This window comes from Canis lupus, chromosome 7, assembly GCF_003254725.2.
Source record: "Canis lupus dingo isolate Sandy chromosome 7, ASM325472v2, whole genome shotgun sequence".
NCBI lineage: Eukaryota > Metazoa > Chordata > Mammalia > Carnivora > Canidae > Canis > Canis lupus.
In genome coordinates this window covers 78,331,153-78,357,122 of record NC_064249.1, presented here as the reverse complement: position 1 = coordinate 78,357,122, position 25,970 = coordinate 78,331,153, and the positions used below count along the sequence as shown (strand labels likewise).

Below are 25,970 nucleotides of genomic sequence, written 5' to 3'. Positions count from 1 at the left end.
GCAGCTCCCACATTAGTGGCATAAATATTCATGATTGTTAGGTCTTCTCGTTTGATAGGCCCTTTAAACATGATATAGTGTCCCTCTTCATCTCTTACTACAGTCTTTGGGATAAACTTTATCTGATATGAGGACTGCTACCCCAGCTTTCTTTTGAGGACCATTTGAATGGTAAATGGTTCTCGAACCTTTCAATTTCTGGCTGGAGGTGTCCTTAGGTCTCAAATGAGTCTCTTGTAGACAGCAAACAGATGGGTCTTGCTTTTTTATCCAGTTTGAAACCCTGCATCTTTTGATGGGATCATTTAGCCCGTTCACGTTCAGAGCAACTATTGAAAGATATGAATTTAGTGTCATTGTAATACTTATTCAGTCCCTGTTTTGGTGGATTGTTTCTTTGGGCTCCCTCCTTTTTTTACAGGGTTCCCCTTAATATTTCTTGCAGAACCGGTTCGTGGTCACATATTCTTTCAGTTTCTGCCTATCCTGGAAGCTCTTTATCTCTTGTTCTATTCCGAATGACAGCTGGATAAAGTATCTTTGGTGGCATGTTCTTCTCATTTAGTACCCTGAATATATCATGCCACCACTTCTGGCCCACCAGGCCTCTGTGGAGAGGTCTGCTATAATTTGATACTTCTCCCCATATTAGTTAAGCATCTCTTGTCTATCACTTCTTTAAGGATTTTCTCTTTATCTTTGGAATTTCTAAGTTTCACTGTTAAATGTTGAGGTGTTCAATGGTTTTTATTGATTTTTGGCGGGGGGGCCCTCTATCTCCTGGATCTGAGTGCCTGTTTCCTTCCCCAGATTTGGGAAGTTCTCAGCTATGATTTGTTCAAATATGCTTTCTGACCCTCTGTCCCTCTCGGCCTCTTTTGTATCCCCAATTATACATAAATTCTTCCTTCTTAAGCCATCATTTATTTCCTTTAACCTTTCCTCATGGGCTCTTGTTTTTCTCTTTTTCCTCAGTTTCCTTCCTTGCCATCAACTTGTCTTCTGTGTTGCTCACTCTGTCTTCCACCTCATTAACCCTAGTAGTTAGGACATCCAGTGTGGATTGCAAATCATTTAATTTTTAATTTCGGCCTGATTAGATCTAAATTCTGCAATCCTGAAGTCTCTAGAATCCTTTATTATTTTTTCCAGAGCCATCAGTAGCTTTATAATTGTGCTTCTAAATTGGCTTTCTGACATCGAATTGTAATCCATATGCTGTAGCTCTGTGGCAGAGATTACTGTTTCTGATTCTTACTTTTGTGGGAAGTTCTTCCTTCTAGTCATTTTGCTCTGTGCAAAGTGGCTGTATGAGCAGGCTGAGTCAAGAATATCAACGATGACCTAAGTAAATTTCATCCTAGATGATTCTGACAAGATCAAAGACTAGAAAATGATTAAGATCAGAACAAAATAAAAAGGACTACTAAAGTGATAAATTTTAAAACAAGTAGTGAAAAGTAAAAGGCCAAGAATCCCCCAAAAAAGAAAAAAAGAAGAGCAGAAAGCAAAAGTAAAGAGGAAAAAAAGGAAAAAGATACGGGAAAAAAAAAAAAAAGGAGGGGGTCTGGGAGATGGTGGTGGTGAAGAAGTGGTAGTGGAGGGAGAATGTAGTCTACCTGAGGGGTCCTAGAGGGTGATCCTCTTGGTTCTGAGTATATTTTGTTCTCTATGGTAGAGGATGCTCAGTCCCAAATTTATATAAACCAATACTTGTAGAAGGCCCCAACATTGACCACCAAAACATAAACAAGATAAAAGAGGGGGGCAGAATGGGAATGAAGAGAGAATATAATCTCACCAAATGAACCAGCCCGGTATACCATTTGGTTCTGGGTGCATGTTGGTCATGTTTTAGAAGGTATTAACTTCTACCATTGTAATACAAAATGAGGCAGATAAAAACAAAAAAACAGAAAACAAAAACCTGCATCTTGTATATCTCCCAAAATTAAATTGAGTATGTTGAAGGGAATGTAGAAGTGGAAAATAGATCTATAATCTATTATAGATTATAAATAGATCTATAATTGTGTAGAAATATGAAAGTCAAAAAGGAAGAAACTTAAAAATGAAGAGGTGGTAAAATATTACAGTTAAGGTTGGAAAAGAGAAAAAATACTGGAAATTTTTAGTCTGATATAAAAACGAGTTGTACTGGGAAAAGGGAAAAAAAGGAAGGGTACCCTCTAGTTCTATATACTATAAATCCCTCGACTCCCCCTGGAGCTTTCCAGCGCTGCTCGGTCTAGGACTTGCTCTTCCTCTGTCCTTCCAGCTGGTCTCTGGGGGAGGGGCTTACTGTGCTGATTCTCAGGTGTGTGCACCTGGGGGAGATCCCCGCCCCCCCCCCCCCATCGGGTGCCGGCTCAGTGGGAGCTGTTTACCCAATGAGTCCCCTGTCCCCTGGCAGCCCCGCCCCTCCCAGGCACAGGGTGACACCAGGAGGAACAACCACACTGGCAGCAGCCAGGTCCTGACCTGGAGTCAGCTCCCCGCGGGTAACTACCCTAGTCTCCCAGTCCACACTGGCCTGGATGCTCCGGTGGTGGGGGTCGCTGACCTGCACAGCTCCGGGGCGCCCAGCGGCAGGAGAGTCCTCCCTGTCCTATGCAGTCCCCCTTCTACCTGTCCCGGGGGGGAGCACAGGATGGTGGGCTGTGTCCCAGCGCCCTGGGATCCGGGGCCTGTGCTGCTGGAATCGCGTTCCCGGGGCCTCCGAAGGCTGCAGGGTGCAGCCCCCTCCGTCGGGAGCCGCCGCCTGACCACCCGGCTTCTCCCCGAGGCCCCGCCAGGCGCGCTCCAGCCCTTTCCGGAGCTTGGCTGCCGTGTGGTGCGCTCTCCCCCGGGCGCCCCTCTTCTGCTAGTGACCCCGGGAATCTGGAGGCCCCACTGCCCCTCCTGCGGTTCTGCCCAATTTCTCTGCTGAGCGCTTTTCCTTTTTTTTTTTTTTTTAAGATTTTATTTATTTATTCATGAGAATACACAGAGAGGAGAGAGAGAGGCAGAGCCACAGGCAGAGGGAGGAGCAGGCTCCATGCAGGGAGCCTGATGTGGGACTCGATCCCGGGTCTCCAGGATCACACCCTGGGCCGAAGGCGGCGCTAAACCACTGAACCACCGGGGCTGCCCTGCTGAGCGCTTTTCTATCAGGCAAACCTTGTTGCGGATTTTTCAAGTTCTGCTGCTCCTGGGCTGGGCTCTCCCGTCCTGGAGGGCCAGGTGTTCATGCCTTTTTTTTTTTTTTTTTAAGAGATTTTATTTATTCATGAAAGACACACAGAGAGAAAGGCAGAGATGTAGAGGGAGAAGCAGGCTCCAGGCAGGGAACCTGATGTGGGACTCGATCCTGGGCCCGCGGATCATGCGCTGAGCCAGGGGCAGATGCTCAACCGCTGAGCCACCCAGGCGTCCCCAGGTGTTCTTGCTTTAAATCTCAGGTGGAATTCGTAGGTGTTCAGGATGGTTTGAGTCACCTAGGTAAGTTGGGGGGGGGCGGGTGACTTGGGGACTCTCCTCTCCCCGCCATCCTGCCCCACCCTCCCCTCCCCCGAATGCAGCTTTTGGTTAGTCCCTCACATAAGGGAGTTAGAACATCTCTCAAAAAGCAGCTACGGAGGCAGATTGGAAATATGCTGGGCATAACTGTGAGAAACAAGCATTCCTTGAATGCAGCTTTCCAGTAGCCTCTCAGATAAGGGAGTTAGAACCTTCTCAACAGTAGGTGTGGAGGCACTTTTCTGTAAATGCGCTGCACTGAATTCTGAGAAACCAGAAGCACCGTCACCAAGGGTATCCAGGCATGGTTAAAGTGCCACCTTCCAAAGGCAGATCAGGTTGGGGAGCAGCCCTGCAATTGAGAATAATCACGATATATTTCCAGATCTCTCAGACACTCTGCAGTCTATCACCAGAGGCTCTCCAAGGTGAACGGTCAGGGTAAACCAAGCCACCCTGCTCTGTAAGCCTGTTTCTCGCCATGAACACCAGACTGAAACACTGTAAGTAGACTGATGAGCGTCCAGCTACCTGGTTACTTCTACTGCCTGCAAATTCCCACCTTGGGCCCTGGAGAGGGACTCCAGCTTCTGTGGTTCAGCAGAGACTTCTGGGAGAATAGTGAGGATCTGAAGCACAAGTTCTTCAGAAGGAAAGAATCCATCTAGAATTTTACTGGGAGGTGTCACTTCAAATGCCTTCAGGGGGCGCCTGGGTGGCTTAGTTGGTTGAGTGTCTGTCTTCAGCTCAGGTTATGATTCCAGGGTCCTGGGATCGAGCCCCCTATTGGGCTCCCTGCTCAAGGGGGAGCCTGCTTCTCCCTCTCCGTCCCTTCCCCTGCTCATGCCCATTCTCTCTCTCAAGTAAATAAAATCTTAAAAAAAAAAAAGCCTTCTGAAACAAGACTACTGTCAGTAGGTAACATTTGGTTGCCCAATAAATTGGCCCAAATACCTTAATTATTAAGTGATACCTTCCATCAAGTTTACTGAATGTTGGCAGGAAAAAAAATCTCTTACTAAAAGAACTCATGTGTTTACCATTTATTTATTTATTTATTTATTTAGATTTTATTTATTTATTCATGATAGACATAGAGAAAGAGAGAGAGAGGCAGAGACACAGGCAGAGAGAGAAGCAGGCTCCATGCCAGGAGCCCGACACGGGACTTGATCCCGGGACTCCAGGATCACGTCCCGGGCCAAAGGCAGGCGCTGAACCGCTGCGCCACCCAGAGATCCCCATGTTGTTTACCTTTTAAAAAACCATTATAAAAATTGTTAATACTGGAACGAACATGTTAGAAAATTTAGATAGTCCAGTAAAGGCGAACTCTCCGCCTACCTTGGTCCAGAGGTCCCGTGGTTCAGCTAGTGTTACAGATTCCCATGCACACAAGCAGGATAATCCATGCAGGATCCTAGCTCAGTGTTGGCTGTTGCTGTTGTAAGAAAACAGGACATCTGGGCTATGGCAGCTCTGTAGCGGCCTAGGTGGCCCAGGGCATCATCCTCTGCCCTGCTATTCTCAGAAGTGTCTTCTTGTCCATTGCTATTTGTCACTACTTAGCTACAGATGGCTGCCATTGCTCCGGGTTGCATATGACAGCATTCAGAGCCAAAGGGAAGGATGGGTCCTGTCCTCAGAAGGCCTCTCCTTTGGAGCTTAGCTTGAGGGGATGTGAAGATAGCCAGGGTCTGGCATATTTGACCTTTGCTGGCGTCAGCCCTGGCAGGAAGTGGGTGAGGGGTGGCTGCTACTTAAAGTCAACTTTGTAACTAAAGCTGTAATAATCCTTATAAAATCCTAACCAAACTTTAGCACAGTTAAAAGGACATGTAAAATCCTAATAGAGATGTATGGAAGTGTAGGGTTTTATCCTCTAAAAAAAGGAAATGAAAAGTTATGGAGGTGCTCTAAGGAGGGTAGAGGCAAGAGCGAAGATGTGGCAGCTGGACAGTCCGTTGTGGGCACAGCTCCAAGCGCAGTGATGCCGCAGACAAGGGTTGAGGCCATTCCCTGGTTTGTGGAGAGCTCTCAACCAGCAGTGGGCACGAAGCGTCAGTCCTGGGGGGACGCCACCAGGCAGGGGTGTGAGACTCTTCCTACAGGGTCCTGCACAGTGATGAGGTGGGCATGTGTCCTTCCTCCTCTCAAGCTTCCTTCTGCAGCCTGCAGTGAGACTTCCAAGTCTCCTTCATATAAATTTTACTTATTTCTTTATACATATATTCCTGGGTGTTTTGTCTTCCATTATATTCTGTTATTATTTTCTTATGTACAGATGACTGATTTGCATACTGAGTTTGTACTGGCCACATGACTGAATTCTCTTATTGTTTATAAAGGAAATTCTCTTAGAAACTCCCATCAACAATGAAATCACCGGGATCCCTGGGTGGCGCAGCAGTTTGGCACCTGCCTTTGGCCCAGGGCGCGATCCTGGAGACCCGGGATCGAATCCCACGTCGGGCTCCCGGTGCATGGAGTCTGCTTTTCCCTCTGCCTGTGTCTCTGCCTCTCTCTCTCTATCATAAATACATAAAAATTAAAAAAACAAAAACAATGAAATTACCTGTTGGATCCATCTCAGATCTTCCCTTGTCTACATGCACAGGGCCCATCGGGTAGGCCTCCAGGGCCATACCATAAGACAGCTGTGCCGTAAGCAGGGTACCCTGCTGCTCACTCCAGTGCTTCTCCACTAGCACTATTTGTTCATGGCTTGAGATAGAAATACATCACTATATTAGGGGCACCTGGCTGGCTTGGTCAGGAGAGCACGGGACTCTTCATCTTAAGGTCGTGAGTTCAAGCCCCATGTTCAGAGTAGAGCCTACTTAAAAAAATAATATGTCATTAAATACATATTAACAAGGGCCCATCCATTCCTATGTTATTATTCATATACTCTTGGTATTTGCACCTAAATATTATGGTACAAAAACTTGATGGTGAGGTATTCATTCAGAACATGGAATAACCTACCATAAATCAGCAACTACTTTAGGCACAGAGGCTTCAGAGGTAAACCAGCCAGCCCTGGTCCTTGCCCTCCTGGCGCTTCCAGCTGAATATATGGAACAGACACTCTACAGAGAATCAATCATTCAGCACAATTACTCGTTAGTCAATAGGCCAGCTTCCCTGATGACCTGGAAGGCAGGTAAGAAAGGTCCTCCTGTGGGAAAGTATTCCCATGAAAGGGATGTATTGGGAGGCCCATTCCCGGGGGCAGGAAGAGCAAGTGAGGGGGAACCAGGCTGGAACAGAGGGATTAGGACATGCATGGCCCAAGCAGCAGAACAAACTGGCCTTTCTGGATGTTTTAATAAAGACAGTTCCTGGGGCACCTGGGTGGCTCAGTCGGTTGAGTGTCTGCCTTCGGCTCAGGTCATGATCCAAGGGTCCTTGGATCTAGTCTCGCTTTGGGCTCTGCTCATCAGGGAGCCTGCTTCTCCCTCTCCCTTCCAGCCCCCCTGCCCCCTGCTCACTCAAATAAATAAAAATCTTTTTTTATTTTTATTTTTTAAAAAGATTGATTATTTATTTATTTATTTATTTATTTATTTATTTATTTATTTATGACATATATATATAGAGAGAGGCAGAGACACAGGAGGAGGGAGAAGCAGGCTCCATGCCCCATGTGGGACTTGATCCCGGGACTCCAGGATTGCGCCCTGGGCCAAAGGCAGGTGCTAAACCGCTGAGCCACCCAGGGATTCCCCTCCCCCCTTTTTTTTGAAAAAAAAAAAAAAAAAAAAAAAAAGACAGTTCCCAAAGAAGTTGCTGAAGAACCAACTTCCAAGACTGAGGATGTGGTGCTCTGCTGAGAGAGGTGACCTCTGCGGAGCCGTGCAGTAGCCCCGCTGCATTGTGCCCTCCCCCATTTTCCCCTCCAGCAGTCCTACCCCATCCAACACGAATTTGGACAATGCTTGTTATGAGCCGTTGAGATGATGACGGTGTTTCTGGCCCAGCCTCAAAACTTCTCAGGGCCCAAACCTTATGTACAGCAAAACACAAGACTGGATTTCCTTGCCCTGATTCCTACACAAGGGCTGTTTTGTGAGTCAACCACAATATAAGGAGAATCTGGCTGAAGCAAGCAGCGCAAAGTTTCCTGTCCCACCTGAAGTCATAGTAAGAAGAAAGTTGCCTTAGGCTGTGTATGCCAAGCCTGCTTTGAATTAAACACAATCACTTCCAGGCTTCCCTCAAGATTTATCTAGTTTCTCACCATAATAGGTCAACAATTGTTGAGTGCTTCCTATGTGGCAGGTTGGGTCTCAAGGGCCCTATATGTATTGTCTCCCTAATTTTCATCGGCTTTATAGAGACAGACCCTTTCTTGGCAGAGAGGCCTTCCTCCTGCTGCAGCCTCCAGGCCCCTAGGAGCGTGTCTGGGGACAGATCGGTGGATGGGTAGTTGCTCTGGCAACAGGACACCTTTAGGTCCTCACAGTCTGGGCAGCTAGCACGTGCAGCAGGCAACGATGCATCTCTAAGAGGACCAACACAGTAGTTCCCACTAAACGCGAGATGCTGGGAAGTAGATTCCCACTTCAGAACAAGGTTTTCATCAAACCCCTATAAAATATCAAGTATCTCCCATGTTAAATATAAAATTTTTAAAAAACTAACACTGAATTGAAAAGGGAGGAAAACCACTTAAGAGAACAAGTTTGTATTTGTGAGAAACAGCCCAATTTAATTCTACAGAGATCCATGTCCCATAAAACATGTATGTCATAAGTATAAAATCATCCCTGAGTTTAATTGAAGACTGAAAACAGATGCCCTCTTACCCTGTCTCATTCCTGACCTAATTAAATCAGTTATGACGCACATTAATCAGCCCTGAATTCTACGGAACTTTAGGTCTTGCCTGCTAAATATCTTGCCTGGCTGAGAAGCAGGACTGTGCATCAGACAGGCTAATCTGTGATCTCAGGGTTGCTTTACAACCAAAGGGACTCTAACTTTTAAAAAACAGACATATACTAGCGTTACAATTTTTCTAATTACAGCAAGAAGAGTTTCTATTATCTGCAACTAGGCACCCAAGTCAGAAAGACCAAGGCTTGGATCCCAGCCCTGGCCTATAGTCTGAGCCTGAGTTTGCTAATCCACACCAGGCCATCGGGCTATCCTGTGCTCCTGAGGCTCAGCACCATCCACCGATCTGTTCCCAGACATGCTCCCAGGGGCCTGGAGGCTGCAGCAGAAGTCAGGCTCCTGACCCTCTCTCCCACAGGCCTCTCTGCCAAGAAAGGGTCTGTCTCTATAAAGCCGATGGGAATTAAGGGTGACCGTGCATATAGGGCACTTGAGACCCTACCTGCCACATAGGAAGCACTCAATAATTGTTGACCTATTATGGTGAGAAACTAGATAAGAAATCTTGGGGGAAGCCTGGAATGAGGTTTCCTAGGGCTGATGAGAAGCATGGCTGGGCTTTTGGGTCAGGGCAGTGTGCAGAGAACCTTACAGAACAACGAATGTGGTCAGTCATATCATACATACATGGGGCTGACCAGGTCTGGGGATGTAGTGGTCAGGAGGGGAATCCAGGCCTGTGGCTCCACAGAACTTACATTCTAGAGGGAGACAAGTAACTAGTTAACAAGTATATAAGAAAAAGCAAGCAGTGTGATGTGAGATAGTCACATTAGTTATTTATTTATGTGAATTATTTAGTTATGATAGTCAGGGGCTCCCCTGGACACAGTGGTCAGAAAAGGCCCCCCTGGGGAGGGGGGGAACAAGCCAAGATCTAGGGAAGAGTTTTAAGCCAAAGGTCCACCAAATGAGAAGGCCTTAGTGACTGAGCCAGAGAACAAAGGCCTTGGGGCTGGTGCAAGTAGTTGGAGAATGGATAAGGCTGCAGATGGAGGCAGAGGCCAGATGACCAATAGCCTCCTAGGCCAACAGAGGAGTGAGTGTGGGCTCAGACCGTGTGTATTGTAATTATATATTTAAGCAGGGGAGGCTCGGCTCTGGCCTACATTTTTATAAATGCAACTCTGCCTGCTGGTGGAGAAAGGAGCACCAGCAGCGGTATGGCAAGGAGACTACCGCCACCATCTGCCAGTGAGGATGGTGGCCACCCCTGGACACAGACAAGGACTTCTGTGAGACACGTTCAGTAGAGTTGATGGGCATGAGGGTAAAACATCCAAACCCAGGGTTTTAGCTAACAAATTGGATGGACAGTGGGGACGTCAATGCAGATGAGGAAAGCTAGAGAGAAACATGTTTGAAGTAGGGAGGGAATCCAAAGTTTGAGACGCCTGCCTATTCAGAAAACCAAGTGGAAATGGCTGGCTGAGTTTGAAGCTCAGAGGAGAGGTTAAGATATCAATCTGGTAAGGGATGGGAGAGGAGAACCAGCTTCTAGATGGAAAGCTAATTAGGGAAAACATATATGGTAACTCTGCCTATTAGATGCTCCTCCACGCTGCAGATCACAGTGAAGAGAGCCAGTGGTCATAGCCACTTTACAGTGATGACTGGCTGCATTCACTGGTTCACATCCAACTCCTCTGGAAAGTCCAAGCACCAGGTTTCCAAAACACAGAGGCACAGAAGAAATGCATATCCATAAAAGCAGTCTATGGAAGAAAAGTCACTCTTAAAGCTTTTTGTTTGCTTAATCCCGCCCCCCCCCTTTTGACCTCCTAAGTAAAACCTACAAGGCAAAGTGATGGTTAAATAGAAATGTAGTAACACTGAGGAACTTTTTTTTTTTTTAATTTTTTAAAATTTTTATTTATTTATGATAGTCACAGAGAGAGAGAGAGAGAGAGGGGCAGAGACATAGGCAGAGGGAGAAGCAGGCTCCATGCACCGGGAGCCCAATGTGGGACTCGATCCCGGGTCTCCAGGATCGCGCCCTGGGCCAAAGGCAGGCACTAAACCGCTGTGCCACCCAGGGTTCCCTTTTTTTTTTAAATAAATATTTTATTTAGTTATGAGAGACATAGAATGAGACAGAGAGAGGCAGAGACACAGGCAGAGGGAAAAGCAGGCTCCATGCAGGGAGCCTGACACGGGACTTGATCCCAGGTCTCCAGGATCACACCCTGGGCTGAAGGTGGCGCTAAACCGCTGAGCCACCTGGGCTGCCCCACTGAGGAGCATTTTTAAAAAGCAATACCACTATTTCAAGATTTTTGAGGCTGAATGTTATCAAATAAATACACATTCAAACATGAAGTGATCCACATTTGATATACGAAATCTGGATTGGAGTAGGGCACTATCAGTAACAGAAACAACTGCTTAACTTGTGAAAAATGTGTTTATAAATTTGATTTCTAAGAAAGAATTTCTAAGCAAGAGAAAATAAGGTAGAAGAGAAAAAAAATTCCATGGTTTTCTTTTTTTAAAGATTTATTTTTTAGATAGAGAAAGAGTGTATGAGTGGGGGGAGGGGCAGAGGGACAGAGAATCTTAAGCAGACTTCCTGCTGAGCATACCTGATGTGGTGTTTGATCTCACGATCCTGACATCATGACCTGAGCTGAAACAAAGAGTTGAACACCTAACCAAGTGAGCCGCCCAGGTGCCCCCTCCCTTTTCTAAAGATTTCTTTACTTTAAAGAGAGAAGAAATTTGTTTTTCTAGCTCCAGCTCACCATCACTGGTTCCAAACTGTTGCAGATTTAAGCCATCCAGGAAGCTTTTTGCATGTTCTGTGGTCTTTCTGCTCCATCAATAATATCCAATTGTGATCATCCCAAGCCACTACACAACTGCTCACAATCTGGGACTTTGCTGCTCCAAACACGGCTGTTAGCTGGGGCTCAGAAAACTTTATCAGGGGACTTAATAGTATTGGTAGAGAAGCAATTAATAATCATATTCTTCCTGGGTAAAACCAGGTAACTGTGTCACACCTTTTCTACCTCACAGCTCAAGATGCTGCATTGGGCATTTATCCTCCCACAGGGACTCCCCCCCCCCCCCCCACCTGCTTGAGGAGCATTCCTTCTATGCAGCGTTCTGGAGCAGCTGTCTCATTTAGCTTTCATCACAATAAATCTATTTCAAAATACATCAACCTCTCCAATGTATTTGCACAGAATATGAATTCCCCTACTCTAGAGAAAAACAATTTCTTTAAAAGTACACTTCCTTTCTAGTCTGGGCAATTAGCTAAGAGACAGAGGACCAGAGAAGGAATTTCTTAGAGAGAAAAACAAACAAACAAACAAACAAACAGTGTAATGGAGGGGGAAAAAAAAATCACAGCAGCTTGAAATAAATAGAAAAAAGCAATATTCTGATTTCTGTAAGACATCATATAAAAAAGGTTCAGTGGAAATTAAGTTTATTTCTGGATACACCACAGTAAAATATATGCCATATTTATTCAGAGTATCATAATCAATGCAAAAATAGAATTCTCTTCTCCCCTTAAAAATGTTAAGTATAATACTATAGGCTACATACATGATATCTTAGGTCTTCAGTATAAGCTTCTCAAGACAAACAAAAATCTTACAAAATATATACAAAAGAATATTGTAGTGTAAGAAAAAGTTACCAAAACATAACTTTTGTAATTTACTTTACACAAAATGTATCTAGTTGATTTTTTCAAGAGCTTCACCCATTAGTCGAATAGCAACACTCTTGCCTTCATCTGTTTGAACAACAAGCAAAGCTTCAAATTTGCCCACGGACTTGGGTCTGAACTGCACAGGCATGTTGATGTAATGCTGCGCTCTGTGAAGAGAAAGGAAAGGTCATCAGCGTGATGCTACAGCAGCAAGTGCATCACGGAAATGTATCACTGAGAGCACAATCGGATTTTCATGAAAGAATTTAGTAGAGTTACATTCAGTTTAAGTTTAGTTCTCATTTCTTTGATGTTATTTAATAAGAAACTGGCACGGAGGAGAGGGCCATGTAAAATCTGATTCAAACAGTATTGCATATATATTCCTGGCTATTCAACAAAAATAGGAAAAGGGAAACGAGAGGTCTGTGCTACTGTGTATGGAACTTTGTGTTCTGTTTGCAGAGGCAGAGAATGGCCTGCCTAAGAGTGAGAGAACACCTGACATATCCTGACCATCCTCCTCCAGCAGCATACTCAACCTCCAGCAGAAATACATATAATATATAGATTTTAGATTTTTATTTGACAGAGCACAAGTGGGGGGAGCAGCAGGCAGAGGGAGAGGGAGAAGCAGACTTCCTGCAGAGCAGAGAGCCTGATGTGGGACTTGATCCTGGGACTCCAGGACCACGACCTGAGCCAAAGGCAGACACCTAACCAACTGAGCCACCCAGGAGCCCCTGGGGTTATTAAACCAACCTGCTCATCAACAGGTCTGTGCAGAGTTTGCTCCAGTATTCTTAACTGTTATAAAAAACTTTCTTGAAAATTTATTTTCAGATTACATTTGACCCTCAAACAATACAGGTTTCAAATAAGTAGGTCCATTTATGTGTTGATTTCCCCCCCACCCCCCCGGAAAAGTACAGTACTATAAATGTATTTTCTTGGAGCACCTGGGCGGCTCAGTGGTTGAGCATCTGCCTTTGGCTAGGTTGAGATCCCAGGATCAAGTCCCATCATCGGGCTCCCCACAGGGAGCCTGCTTCTCCCTCTGCCTGTGTCTCTGCGTGTCTCATGAATAAAATCTTTAAAATAAAATGTATTTTCTCATGATTTTTTTTTTTATTTTCTCATGATTTTGATCACATTTTCTTTTCTCTAACTTACTTTATTGTAAGAATATAGTATATAAGACATACACAAAAATGCTATTATTGGTCAGGCTTCTGGTCCACAGACCATTAAAAGTTAAATTTGGGGGGAGTTAAAAGTTATACACAGATTTTCTACTGCATGGAGGTCGGCAGCCCTAACCGTTGCATTGTTCAAGGGTCAACTGGATACAGAGGCAGGAAATGAGTGCCCTGTCTCTAAAACTATTATGTTGGGGGTGCCTGGGTGGCTCAGTTGGGCTGAGCATCTACCCCTTGGTTTCAGCTTTAGTCATGATCTTAGGGTCATGAGATCAAGCCCCTGTCAGGCCCGACACTCAGCAGGGATACTGCTTGAGATTCTCTCCCTCTCCCTGTGCCCCTCCCCCTGCTTGCATGTGTTCATTCTCTTTCTCTAAAAAATCATTTTTTAAAAAATATCATGTTGGGAGGTTTCTGTTCATAAAACTAGATCCCAAGAGCTTCAAAAACAACAACAACAACAAAAAACCCTTTATTCCTTTTTTTTTTAAACCCTTTATTCCTATGGTGACTGAAACCACATATACTTTATCACAACCTATGTGATGTCACTGACGTTTAGTCTTAATTGTTTTAAGTGAAAATTTATAGCTTTTAGACTTTCCTCAGAGGGAAGGTACTTCATCCTTGAGTCTCATCTCTGAACTACATGTTTTAAAGTTCAGCAATCAGAACGGTTATATGCTTTTGTTTCCACTATATCTTGGAATTATGTTTCCTGATAAAACTCAGTACAGTGTTGGCTTTTGGGTATTTTAGTATTTTGGAGAACAGTTTTAGTATTTCAGAGCCCCTTTCCTGGATATAACTGGCAGGGCAGAATTTTAAAAATATATGTATGTACGTGTACACACACACACACACACACCACACACGCATCTGGGTTATTTTCCCCAAATGCATTGTACTCTAATTTCCTATATCAAAGCAATGTGACTTTAAGAAAAATGGTACCTAGTCCTTGGCACTGACAAACTATCATTTTATCTTTCACATTAGCATTTCTTTTTTCTTTTTTTTTTAAAGATTTTATTTATTTATTCATGAGACAGAGAGAGAGAGAGAGAGAGAGGGAGGCAGAGACACAGGCAGAGGGAGAAGTAGGCTCCACGCAGGGAGCCCGATGTGGGACTTGATCCTGGGATTCCAGGATCACGCCCTGGGCTGAAGGCAGGCGCTCAACCTCTGAGCCACCCGGGCGTCCCTCATGTTAGCATTTCAGCACCCAGAATAATGTAGTACAGTTTGCTAACTTAAGAGGCTTTATACCTTATAAGTTACTGAAAGTAATAAAATATCCTGAAATAAATCTGAGAAATCCATCATTAACAAATTTTAATATGGAACAGAAATGTTCTATATTCAACTGAGAATGTTTTAAGAATGTATTATGATAAAAATGTATTGTTTGCTTTAGATTTATAGGTACTCTGAATAAACTAGAATGTAATTTAGAAAGGACTGTGAAATTGAACACAGCTCTAAAACACTACAAGATGGATATATTTAACCTTGTACTATTATTAAAAACTGCTTTGACCTCTGTCTTCTACAGACACACACACCACACACACACGGAAAAAGGTAGGGCCCAGAGGAGACGTCTAGTTCAAAATCCCTTAACTAGCTGAGGACCAACATTACAGCAAAGGCACAAAAAGACCAAAGAGGCATAAGAGAGTGAAGCAGTAGCTGTGGAAAAGCACTCTAAACCACCTCCTTAACTACATGTCCCCATCTACAGAAGCTACAAATTATATAAACCATAATTTTTCTTTCTCTTTTTAACTGAAAAGGAATACTCTGTGCAGGAAAAAAGGGGCCCTTTAGCATAGCCAAGGTACTATCATTATCAAAGAAAATGAGGTAAAACTCCTTGGTTCCTGTGTGTTGGTAAGAAGTAATGACAGTGCTGTCCCCAGTGTGACTTAGTGTGAGAACCTTCCTATCCTCTGGAATGACATAACAGAGTTGGGTAGCTCTGCAGCAGGAGCCTGCCAGGATGCTGGGTGCAGGCAGACGTGGGCACAGGAGGGGAGAAATGAGTTACTCTACTGTCTAAGCAGATTAGACTTGAATAAAACAATAGGTTAACAGAAGAATGCTCTTCAGGGTTAAGTGGAACATGAATGAATTCTTTTTTTTTTTTTTTTTAAAGATTTTATTTATTTATTCATAGGGAGAGAGAGAGAGAGAGGCAGAGTCACAGGCAGAGGGAGAAGCAGGCTCCATGTAGGGAGCCCGACGTGGGACTCGATCCCGGATCTCCAGGATCACGCCCTGGGCCGAAGGCAGGCGCCAAACCGCTGAGCCACCCAGGGATTCCCTGAATGAATTCTTTTTACACAGCTATGACAGAAATGATCACTTCAAGTCCTCAAAACAAACTTTACCAAAAAAGTGATAATCAGGGTTTATCTTTCCCTATTACATTCTTTACAATCTATCGCTTTAAGGGGGCTACATCTCCCACATACATTCATGTTCCCCACCTCTGAACTAGGCAAAAGTCCTGTGGCCTCTGGGGGAAGCTCTCCTGACTATGTTGCAGTCAGTTTATGTCCCAAAGGCCTTGGGCAGCTTTCACGTTTCAGCAGGAGAACAGCTCCGTCAGGCCTCATGAGTGCCATGGGGAAGGTGCCTGTTTGGAGTAAGGCACGGATTACCTCATGTACTCTATAGATGACTAAAGAGTCACGTTATTACTCTGGCTGGAGTTAATGGTGTCATAGAGCAGACAGAGATCTAATTAACAAAAACATCACTAATCAAAAGCTGGCAACTGCCTCTCAGACCCTCAGAATAGGTTTCTTCCACCTGCCAAAGCAAGCTAGACGTTGCTCTCAACCAGCATTTGTATTTCATGAGCACAAAAGCACTCAACACTTACAATAAGAACAGGCACTATTATTTCAGTTTTATGGTAAAATTTTCAAGTGAGATACCATAGCAAAGTTTTGCTTCTTCTCCAAAGATGAAAGAAGTCATTCTACTTTAAAATGTAAAATTTCAGCCTATGGAACGGTCATGAGAGATGATTTCAATGACTTGGTGTTGACTTCACTTGGTCGTCTTCTTCCTCACGTACTCAGTAGTGCTCACCCACTGTTAACACAATCTAACACCACCCATCCTAGATCAGTAGGGCAAAGAAAGCCTCCTTAACTGGAGGCCTGCAGGCTGCTGGAAGTCAAGGACTCAGAGCACAGAAGCTAGAAAATGTGTAGTCATGGTGTTTTAAACTTAGACCTTTCTCTTCCATGTGGCTTTTTAAGCGATTATAAGAAAAGAAGGGATGTGAAAACGTGTTGTTCCATCACAATCCATGGGGCTGGTCCTGGTGCTAGTCTTGGTGCTTCAGAGGCAGCCCTAGAATGTTTACAGGGTGCTCCAAGTTTTCAATGGAACATAACATGTTTTTGGAATCATCTAACACTAAAATAAAAGATCTTATAATTAATTAAATAGCTTAATTAAAGATTCAAAGATAGAGATAAAATTATTCTTCAGTGTTAAGTCCAACAGAACCCTACTGTTAAAATTCTATATAACAGTAACAACCCAGTTTGAGATTTCAATCTAAATATAGATCATATGGAAAACAAAGAGTAGCAAGGATGACAAGAAAATGAGGCCCTAGTTTAAGAAGTATAGGGTATTTGAAGAAGGACAAATATAGTAAAAGTTTTCCCAGTTAATCTGGGAAAGTTTTTGTCCCAATTATTGAAAATTTAACTCCCTGATCCTCAGCATAGTAAAAATAACACTTAAAGCAGGATTTATTCTAAATCATAAGATAATTAATATTTTATATATTTATGTGACGAGCAAAAGACCAGGTAGCAGGAATCACATGCTAAATCCAAACCATCTCACAAGTTTGGGTTGCTAGATAGTAAAGCACACTTATATGCAGTCATGAAAGGCAGTCATGAAATGCTTTCCCTGCAGGTTCCTCAGCTTTTTTTTTTTTTTTTTTTTCAAAAACATGATAAGGACTGTTCTGTGGGGTTGGTGATGGTGATGGTGATGACGAGCTATTGTGGAATGGGGAGAGCTCACAAGTCCCAACCCCCAGGAGAAATCCTAAAGTCCTGAAAACAAAGTCCTGCACTAGGATGAGAACATTTTGATTTGTGATAAACTCACCTCAGAGAGTATTTTGAATGTTTGACGTAGAAAGGCTCTCTGGGACTTAAAAATTTCAGCTGGAATTTAAAATGAAACACTTTATTAAGTTATGCAAGTTAGATATTTGAGCATACTTAAAACATGCCATGCATTTCTTTAATTAAAGGTGTCTAGTAAATTTCAGTATAGTCACAAAATTAAGACAATAAATGCTCATGAAAACGCACTTAATTTAATATGAATTTACTCTAGTTCTAACTAGAGTAAATGTTATCCAGAAATATGTTGCTGTGATGGTACAGAAGAAAAAGAAAACAAGGAAAAATTTTAAAATGAAAATATGAAAACATGCTAAATATTTCTGATTTTGAGATAAAAACTCATGAATTTCCCAGGAGTCTGTTTTCAAACACAGTATAAGGCATTAAAAAAAAAAAAAAATCAACTCATTATTATAACTCAAGTATAAACTACAGAACGAGCTCCTAAATTATCAGGAAATTATATATATATATTTTTTATAAATTTATTTTTTATCAGTGTTCAATTTGCCAACATATAGAATAACACCCAGTGCTTATCCCATCAACTGTCCCCCTCAGTGCCCGTCACCCAGTCACCCCCACCCCCCGCCCACCTTCCCTTCCACCACCCCTAGTTCGTTTCCCAGAGTTAGGAGTCTCTCATGTTCTGTCTCCCTCTATTAGGAAAATATTTATCAAATAGTTGAACACATCCACTTTCCCAAAACCCACAATACTATTTCCAACTTACAGAGTGCATAATGAAAGAATTATTTCGCAAATTGACCTTCAACGTCCTGGATTCCCCTACCCTAGTTGGCAGAAACCGATACACATCTTCTGAGGCATAAACCCCACGGTGAGTCAGGTCAAGCTGCCTGCTTTGGAAACAGATTGAAAAATCAACTATTTAAAATCCAGGTAAGTAATTTAAACTACTTGTCTACATGCAGTTAGGAAGTGTTTTGTGTTTTGATTTGTATTTTCTCTCACAACTCAGCTGGAAACTAGTTCTGTAATGGCAGCTTCATTACTGTGTGTGAAGATCGAACACCACCACAGCAGTCTGACAAGCTGTAGGGTCAGCTGCTACATGGGACAGGACAGCTCCTCTCTCCCCGGAGAAAGCCTCTCTGCTCGCCTCACACCCCATGTGCATGCAGGTGCTCCTGTTGCCTTAGTTCACGTTACCCATACCACTCACCATGCAGTCCACTGGATGACCTTCATTTTTCCTGACACACTACCCTGATGGTAGGACTCAAGCTCTAGTCTCTCGGCAGCATTTGATGCAGTGACCTAGATGCTAGGCCGTCTGTGCAAGCTCATTCCCACTCCCTCACCACCAATGCTACTGTCCTCTGGGGCTGGATCCTGGACATCCCTACTGCTCTCGCGCAGTCTCCCTAGGCAATTCCGGTGGTGATCCAGCAACCCCACCCTCATGTGACTCCCAGATCTGTATCTCAGCCTAGACTGCGCCTAGGCAACACGCCTATCACCATACAGTGATCTGTCTCCACAAATACAGATTAAACCTGGGATCTTCTCAAACCTGACCCTCCAGTTTATTTCTGTTTGGGAGCCAACTTTGACCACTGTTCTCTTTCAAGCCCCCTTACTCAAACCCATTTACTGAGTCCTCTGAATTTCCTTCTATAGACTTCTCCTATCTGTCCATTTCTCTTCATCTTTCTTGACACTACTTTAGTCCTGGACTACTTAAAAATAGCTTCTGACTCATTTTACCATATCTACTCTTGCCTCCTTCTAATCAGACTGTACCACAGCCAGATGATTTTTCTACAAATACTGGAATCTGATCATGTCATTCAATGGCTTCCAACAGCTTCCTAGATAAACCCCAAATTAACATCTGACAGGTGAGGCCCTGTGTGGTCTGCTTCTCCCCACCAGCCCTCTGGCCTCAGTTCACAATACTCTCTCTCCCTCTGGGTTCTAGGCCTTTGGTCCTGCAAGGGCCAACAACAACCACCCAGTCCTTACACCTCCATCATTTCTACTCATCCTCCTCAACTCAAAGGTCCAATTTCAGGGAGGCTCTTCCCAGGTATCACATATCAAGCTCCCTCTGTCATGTTTCTCATTTCTTTCCTTTCAGTCCTTTCCATGGATGGTAAGTGAGATTATTTGTGATGGGGTTCCTTCTCCAGGAGATGAAGTCCCTGGAGCAAGGACCAGGGCAGTTCTGCTTCCACTACATGGCAGCACTCCGTAAAGATGAGATGAACAAACGAGTAAATGGCATCAAAAGAGTGTGGTAAGAACGCATATTCTTCAAAGGAGCCTAATTTCTTAAAAACTGCATTATTTACTTCCATTAGAAAATAAATGACAACATGTATATTAAATTTAGCAGGTATTTAACATTTAATTTTTCTCACAAGCATCTTCCTCCAGAACAAAGTTAGATCTAAACATTAGTTAATTAAGGATTGTAAGAAACATGTTTATTAGGTAAAATACTTAAATACTATCATTAGAGCTGTATAAGCTCCTGGAAAAAAATTTTTTTTTAGAAAGTTTTTAAGGGGCGCCTGGCTGGCTCAGTTAGAGGAACATACAACTCTTGATCTTGGTGTCATGAGTTGGGTGTAGAGATTACTAAGAAATATAATAAATAAACTATTAAATAAAAATAAAAAAAGAAGTTTTTAAAGAATCAACTTTTACACAGTGTTCCAGGGAACATAAAATGGTATGGTCATTTTGTTTAAACTACCTGGCAGTTTGTTTTAAAGTTAAGCACATGTGTACAATATGACCCAGAAGTTCTATTCTTCAGGTGTTTTTACCCAAAGGAAATTAAAAGGTACATCCACAAAAATACACATACAATAATGCTCATAGCACCTTCACTTATAATGGCCCCGAATATGGAGCCACCCAAATGTCACCAGGAAAATGAATTAACTGTGATATGTTCACATAAAGCAATACTTGACAATGAAAAGAGACAAACTACATATATGCTCTACAACACAAATGAATCCCAAAAACATTATGTGTGGTGAAAGTAGCCAGACTCAAGGAGTGTGTATGTGTATGAAATTCAACAAAACCAACCTATGGCCATAGATCAGAATGGATATTGGGTTGAGGGTGGGGCTGACTGCAAAGAGATGTGTAAGAGCTTTTCAGGTGAGAGAAATATTCTCTATCTTCATTAGAGTTGTAGCAATGCATGAAAGCTCATAGGTAAGCTCACTGAGCACTTTACTGAATGTAATTATATCTCAAAGTACTGGAGAAAATGTCAAAAGAATGGCAAAAACAACATACCTGGGTATGAGAGCAGTCTCTGATACACCTTGTCTTCGGGGCTTAACTAAATTATCCAGTTTAATGAGGGAGTTTGTGGAAATTTGTGAACCTTCAGGCTCATTTTCTGCTTTGACACTCTATAAAAAAGAAAATGAAGGTGAGAGAGGAGAAATAAATACTCTTGGAAAAATATATAGACATTTACCTATCTGAATTCTACTATTTCCCTCATAACTTTTAAAAGAAAATTTAAGATTTGTAAATGCCCTGAATTGTAATTCCTGTATTTTTTACTGTTCAGCTTCTTTTATATATATATATACATACACACATACACAATCTTACCTAATCAAGTCAAACAAATTTCATAGAGCCAAACCCAGACCTCAAACATACCCATCAATAAAGGCAAATGAGAAAATTAAGATTACAGGGCCAGACAACAGGATTAATGAAATTAGAATACCACCAGGAATACAGTTTGCATTTTCAGGACAGTTTTCCATGTCAGTTTCACTTAATGTTTTTAATATACACACACAATAATTTACTTAAATTCAGTGTAATACTCACTTGCCCAGAGAGTTGAAATCTCAAGGTATGTTTCCTATGAGGCTCCTTAAGGGGGTTACACTCAACATCCCAAAACTGAGCATAATCCCCTCTATCTCTGGGCAAAAACGTGATGGAGACCTACAAAATAACACATCCAGGGGAGAAATTTAGATCCTGAGCCTCATATGCATGTAGTTGCTATATGGTTTTGCCATTAATTGAAAAGGAAATTGAACAATTCTACTTTTGGTAGAAAATTACACCATATCCAAAATACACTTTCCTTTCAGGTTCTATGTAATATATTCCTCAAAATGTAAATGTTATTTACATTATCAAAAATTTCTAGAGCTGTCAAGTACAAGACCTAAATCAAGATAGTTAACCCCAGTAACACAATCCAGTCTTTCACAGCAATGCTTATGGAACCCTCTTGCTGGCCACACAGTAAAGGCCTAAGGCCTAGAAACAGTTACTTCAACTACACACCTCAAAGTTATACATACGATCTATATGCATACAACCCGTAAAAACTCAGTAATGAGAAAGTTGTAAGATTTAAAAATAGACTTTTATAAAGTTTACCAGTGTTAAGTGCTTCCTTTATCAAAAAATTTAGTGTTGGGCAGCCCGGGTGGCTCAGCAGTTTAGTGTCGCCTTTGGCCCAGGGCGTGATCCTGGAGACTAGGGATCGAGTCCCACATCAGGCTCCCTGCATAGGGCCTGCTTCTCCTTCTGCCTGTGTCTCTGCCTCTCTCTTTCTGTGTCTCTCATGAGTAAATAAATAAAATCTTAAAAAAAAAAAAATTTAGTGTTAAAAGTACTATTGGTTAGGTTAACCACTAATCAGTGTATTTGAGTCTGGACTTAACATTAAAACTGTTAAGTGACCCAATTTGTTAAAACAAAACGTAAGAAACAACGCAGCCAGCAAATCTTAGAGTGTGGAGGCAAAGGCGAGATACTGATGGAGGAGAGGCGATTATCAGTATCAGGGAATTACACCATTAAAGAGGATGTGGACGCTGAGAAGATCACAGAAGAATGAAAACAACCATGTCCTAAATGGTGAATATGTACAAATTATCTGGAATCACTGGGCACTAGAGTACCATGGACTCTACAAATCTCACCTAACATTGCCTTCCAACACCAAAAATAAAGAGGAGAAAGCCTAGTATTATTCTATGTGACACACATTAAGACACATAATAGGAACTTTAATCCCATTCAAATAGGTAACTAATTTTTTCTTCCTTCTGGATCACTATGTCAATAGTTGCAGTTTTGGGGAGTACTTCCCTAAACGGTTCCAGTATGATATTACCTTGCTTTCTTTTCCCTTAACATAAATTAAGTACCCAGACCTGGAGTTCAGTTGACAAATGTGACCTGACAGTGTGCTAAGCAAATAGTTCAGTCCAAGATATGCAGTGATGGACACAAATCAAAGATCTCATTGAGGTTTCCTTTTTATGTTAGGTACTGTGTAAAAGGAGAAATTCCCAGGAGACAATCTAGTCCTGCATCCTTGTTTTTCTATTTTCAAAGCCTCACTGAGATAGAATTCATATACCATACAATTCACCCACTTAAGCATAGTCAGGGTTTTTAGTATATTTCCAGAACTGTGTAACCACCAGTGTAATCTGATTTTAAAGTATTTTCAACAATCCAAAAAAAACCCCAAACACCCTATACCATCAGCAGCCATTCCCCACTCTCCACCTTCACTCCCAGCCCGAACAACCATGTATCTACTTTCTGACTCTACAGATTGACCTATTTCACACGTCACACAAATTGAGTCATATAACTATGTGTCTGGATTGCTTCACTTAGCATGTTTTCAAGGTTCATGTGGTAGCATGTTATTAGTACTTCATTCCTTTTTATTGCCAAGTAATCTTTCATTGTATGGATATACACTTTATCACTCTATCAGCTGATGGACATTTGGGTTATTTCTATCCTTTCTGGCTATCTTGAATAAGGCTGCTACAAACATCTGTATAGAAGTTTTTGTTTGAATACTGATTTTCAACGCCTTGGGGTATATATCCAGAAGTGGAGTTCCTGGGTCATACAGTAATTCTACATCTAACTTGAAGAACTGTCAAACTGTTTTCCAACAGCAGTGGTACCATTTACTATTCCCACTAGCAGTGTAGGAAGACTTAATTTCTCTATATCCTCACCAAAACTTGTTACTGTCTGATTTTCAAAAACTCAGTCATCCTAAGAGTGTAAAGTGATAACTCACTGTGATTTTGTTTTGCATTTCCCTAATGAACAGTGATTCTAAATATGCTGTCATGTATTTATTGTCCACTGTGTATCTTTTTTGTTAGAGAAATGTCTATTCAGATCTTTGACCCATTTTTTAAACTGGTTATTTGTCTCTGTATTGTCTAGTTGTAAGAGTTTGTTTGTTATACATTCTGGATACAAATCTTTCATTAAATATATGATTTCTAAACATTTTCTCCCATAATCTGGGATGCCTTTTCACTTTTTTTTTTTTTTTTAAGATTTTTATTTATTTGAGAGAAAGAATATGAGCCAGGGTGGGGTTGGAGCAGAGGGAGAAACAGAATCCCCACTGAGCAGGGAGCCCAATACTAGGCTTGATCCTAGGATCCTGGGATCATGATCCGAGCCGAAGGCAGACGCTTAACCAGCTGAGCTACTTAGGTGCCCCAGACTTTTCACTTTCTTACTTTTTTTTTTTTTTTAAAGATTTTATTCATAAGAGAGAGAGAGAGAGAGAGGGAGAGACGCAGAGGGAAAAGCAGGCTCCATGCAGGGAGCCCAATGTGGGACTTGATCCTGGGACTCTGGGATCATACCCTTGAGCCAAAGGCAGACGCTCAACTGCTAAGCCACCCAGGCATCCCAGACTTTTCATTTCTTAATGGTATCCTCTGATGCACTCGAATTTTATATTTTGATAATTCAGCTATTTTTTTCTTTTGTTACTTGTGTTTTACAGGTGTCATATCTAAGAAATCAAGGCTTCCCCCAAGGCCATGAATGTTTACATGTTATCTTCCAAAAATTCTATAGTTTTAGCCCTTAACATTTAGGACTATGGTCTTCTTCAAGTTTCTTTTTGGATATAGTATGAAGTAAGGATCCAACTAATTCTTTTGCATGTGGATATCAGTTGTCCTGGCACCATTTGCTGAAAATATTCTTTCTTTATTGAATGGTCTCAGTACCCTTATTAAAATAAATAAATAAAATAAATAAACTGATCATAAATAGGGAGGTTTATCTGGGGACTCTCAAGTCCACATATTCTACACGTCTATTCTTATGTCAATACTATAGTTTTGATTACTGTAAGTTTTGAAAATGGAAAGTGAATCCTACAACTTTGATCTTTTTCAAGATTGCTTTGGTCATTCTGGTTCTTGTGCAGGTCTACATGAATTTTAGGATCAGCATGTCAATTTCTTTAAGAAAAACAAACAATAAACCCAAACAACAGCTGAGATTTTTGATTGAGATTATATTGAATCTGTACATCAATTTAGGGAGTACTGCTATTTTAGTAATATTAGATCTTCTGATCGATGACCATGGGATGTCTTTCCCACTGGCTTTTTTTTGGCAACCCTTTCCCCACTGCCTTTGCCCTAAATGTTGAACTTTTGTTAAGTAATGTGTCTGTTCCCTATTATGCTGCTTTGCCCCTACTGTGGGCTGGGAAATGAAATCAACTATGCTGCAGTATAGCATGTCTTTCCAAAAAGGTCAGAAACCCTCTGGAAGCCTGTTATACAGACCTAGTAAAGTACACAGGGTTTGTGACTATCAATGCTCAAAGATTCTTGTACAGTCAGTAATGAGTTCACAACTATAATCTAGAACTGATTACAAGTCTGAATCTCAAAAAGAAAAAAAAAGTCTGAATCTCTGAATAAATAGACCAATATCCTATAAATGCTATAGTTTAAATGAGTTTCAGCTGTTAGTGTGAAAAAATATTGAGGCCAAGTGAATGATGACTGCCCCTAAGAGATATTTGAAAAAGCTGTATCAGGTCCACAAGTGAATTAGAACTTAAGAGGATCATGGTGCTAAAAAGATTCATCACCACTGGCCCATGAAAATATATTGTTTATTATGACATAAACACGAAGTTGTTTTTGAGTAGTGGCAGATTTTTCTATTATGGCTGGTGGACAAAACTATTGCCTAGATCAGAGCTACTCAGAGTGTGTTCTAAGTACTGGTAGTCTGTTGCCACATGAAATACTTGTATCAGAATGTAAATCAATCCTACCACTAAGCACGGCATTTTGTTTAGCTGTTTAGAAAGCAAGACCTCTGCTGTAGGAAGCAGTCCACTGATGTGCACTGAGGCAGGCCTCCTGTCCCGTGGCAAGCTGGTTGTTAGCAGTACTGGTATAGGGGAAGCAATTGCTCTGGGTGGCAACAAATGAGGCACTCCTGGTCAATCAACACCATGTTCTTGCCAATGGCTATGAAAAAAATGTAAAGACTCACCTTCTGAATTCCTCGGCTTTCCAGTATACCAGAAATAGGAGAACATCTGAATGCTGCATAGGTAGCTCTAAAAACATCTCCACTGTCATCAACTCCCTATAATCATTTAAACAAGCAAACAAACAACAAAGTCAGTAGATCAATTCAAAGCGAGACCATTACCTTTTTGGTTACCAAGGACACACAAATCCCCAC

The 25,970-nt window shown here is 42.1% G+C and overlaps 1 protein-coding gene across 10 annotated transcripts in view; it reads right to left on the bottom strand.

Moving 5' to 3' along the window:
* Positions 1-11,819: 11,819 nt before the first annotated feature.
* The window catches only part of CEP192 (centrosomal protein 192), a 157,525-nt gene continuing 143,374 nt past the window's right edge, over positions 11,820-25,970 (bottom strand). For 6 of the 10 annotated variants that reach the window (XM_025429599.3, XM_025429595.3, XM_035719247.2 and 3 more), the window contains 6 exons: positions 25,776-25,871; positions 21,279-21,398; positions 20,724-20,842; positions 18,172-18,301; positions 17,416-17,474; positions 11,820-12,234 (listed from right to left, as the gene is read on the bottom strand). In XM_025429599.3, coding sequence (XP_025285384.3) covers positions 12,093-12,234; positions 17,416-17,474; positions 18,172-18,301; positions 20,724-20,842; positions 21,279-21,398; positions 25,776-25,871 — 666 coding nt within the window. In that variant the 3' untranslated portion in view covers positions 11,820-12,092. Of the gene's footprint in view, positions 12,235-15,489; positions 15,908-17,415; positions 17,475-18,171; positions 18,302-20,723; positions 20,843-21,278; positions 21,399-25,775; positions 25,872-25,970 lie in introns of those variants that run through there. The other 4 variants (XM_025429598.3, XM_049111887.1, XM_049111890.1 and 1 more) reach the window with 3 other exon arrangements.